Raw genomic sequence first — 1,415 nt, 5'->3', positions numbered from 1 at the left:
GGCGGGAGGTCCCCGCAGCCTCTCTGCGCTGCACGCAGCCCGCCGCCACCGCTGTACGGCAGCAGCTGCTCCGCGGCGGAGTTGCTGCCCTCCAGCAGTTCCGCTCCGGTTCTTAGCGAGGAGGGAGGTGTAGGGGAGAAGGGCTTTATTTCGAGGGGATGCTGAGAAAGCCATTCCCTCCTGTAGCACGTTGCCTGGGCGTTCCTATTATGGAAGTTAAGTGAGAAACTCCGCAGCTTGAACTGATTTGGGAGAGAGAGAGAGAGAGAGAGAGAGAAGGGGTAGGGCGAAGGGAGAGGAAAGCAAAATAGCCAAACCAAGCCAATGGTTTTCCTGCAAAGTGCCAGGAAGTTTGCGGAACACTTTCTAGGAATCAGGTCCTTTTTCAGAGTCTCTCCTTGTCTTCCGAAGAAAGAGCTTGCTTTTGGATTGCCATGGAGCCTAAAGAGAGCCTTAGACACACTTGAATAATTCCTCAGCTTGGGCTGGATTGGTGGGAATTTAGGAAGGAGCGCGTGTGCGAAGCAGAAGCCTTCGGAGCTCGCTGCCTGCTCTAATCTGTATGGATCTAAAAGTGTCACATTCAAGACCTTTCCATCTGCAGCTTTTGATTGCAAGATTTCCCTTTCCGCTTTAAGTAGCTGCTAGGAAACTGAAAACTTTTGGACCTACCTCTCGCTGTCTTTGGATTACTTTTTTTTTCTTTCTTTTTTTTTTCTTTTGGATCTCTGTGGAATTGCTCTCGCAAACGATCGGGATTGCTTTTAATATGTCAAAATGGGTCTGCTGACGCCACTCCTGCTCTTTGGATTTGCATTTTTTCAAGTCTACGGTAAGTTGGCTTATTTTAGATGTGCCATTTCTCTGCAGAATTTCCCTCCAGCTGAATTTGATTTGGGACAGCACATGGACGGCATTATGAGCTTTAGCGTTACAGAGCCTTAAGTTTGTTTCTGGTATAAAAATGGCATTTCGAGGGGTAGGGTGCGGGGGAGAGGGAATGTATGTTTCTAATAAGCAGTGCTTTTCCTCTGCTAACTTGATGGAAAAGTAGCTTGTGCGTGGAAGAATATCAGCTTGAGGTGGTGGGGAAGAGGAACGATCACCGTGTTAAATCTTTCATTTATAGGAGGTGCTGGTAGGGAAGCGGGTAGGAGAAAAGAAAGGCGGGCAGTTCTTGTAACCGATATTACTTCGCCTGCTTCTATTGTTAAACTTTCCGCCGGGAGAGCCTGCTGATGAAATAAATAGGTGAGCTGTGCCTCTGCGCCAGGTGAGGAGAATTGGCGACTTTCCAGAGTCCCTAAACACCTCCTTTGGTGCTGGCGGAGGGTGGAGCGGGCGCCGGTGAGCAGAGCAGGGCACAGCACGGCACAGCCCCCCGTGCCCGCGGGGCCGGGCAGGTGCTGCGCGGC

General features: G+C 50.6%; 1 protein-coding gene across 7 annotated transcripts in view; it reads left to right on the top strand.

Annotated features, from left to right (window-relative positions):
- The first annotated feature begins 6 nt into the window (after positions 1–6).
- The window catches only part of ROBO2 (roundabout guidance receptor 2), a 455,306-nt gene continuing 453,897 nt past the window's right edge, over positions 7–1,415 (top strand). For all 7 annotated transcript variants that reach the window (XM_031556595.1, XM_031556582.1, XM_031556578.1 and 4 more), the window contains exon 1: positions 7–832. In XM_031556595.1, coding sequence (XP_031412455.1) covers positions 778–832 — 55 coding nt within the window. In that variant the 5' untranslated portion in view covers positions 7–777. The remainder of the gene's footprint in view (positions 833–1,415) is intronic.

Source organism: Meleagris gallopavo, chromosome 1 (genome assembly GCF_000146605.3).
Source record: "Meleagris gallopavo isolate NT-WF06-2002-E0010 breed Aviagen turkey brand Nicholas breeding stock chromosome 1, Turkey_5.1, whole genome shotgun sequence".
NCBI classification, from domain to species: Eukaryota; Metazoa; Chordata; class Aves; order Galliformes; family Phasianidae; genus Meleagris; species Meleagris gallopavo.
Note: the sequence above shows the minus strand (reverse complement) of the source record. Positions and strands in the feature narration are given on the sequence as shown.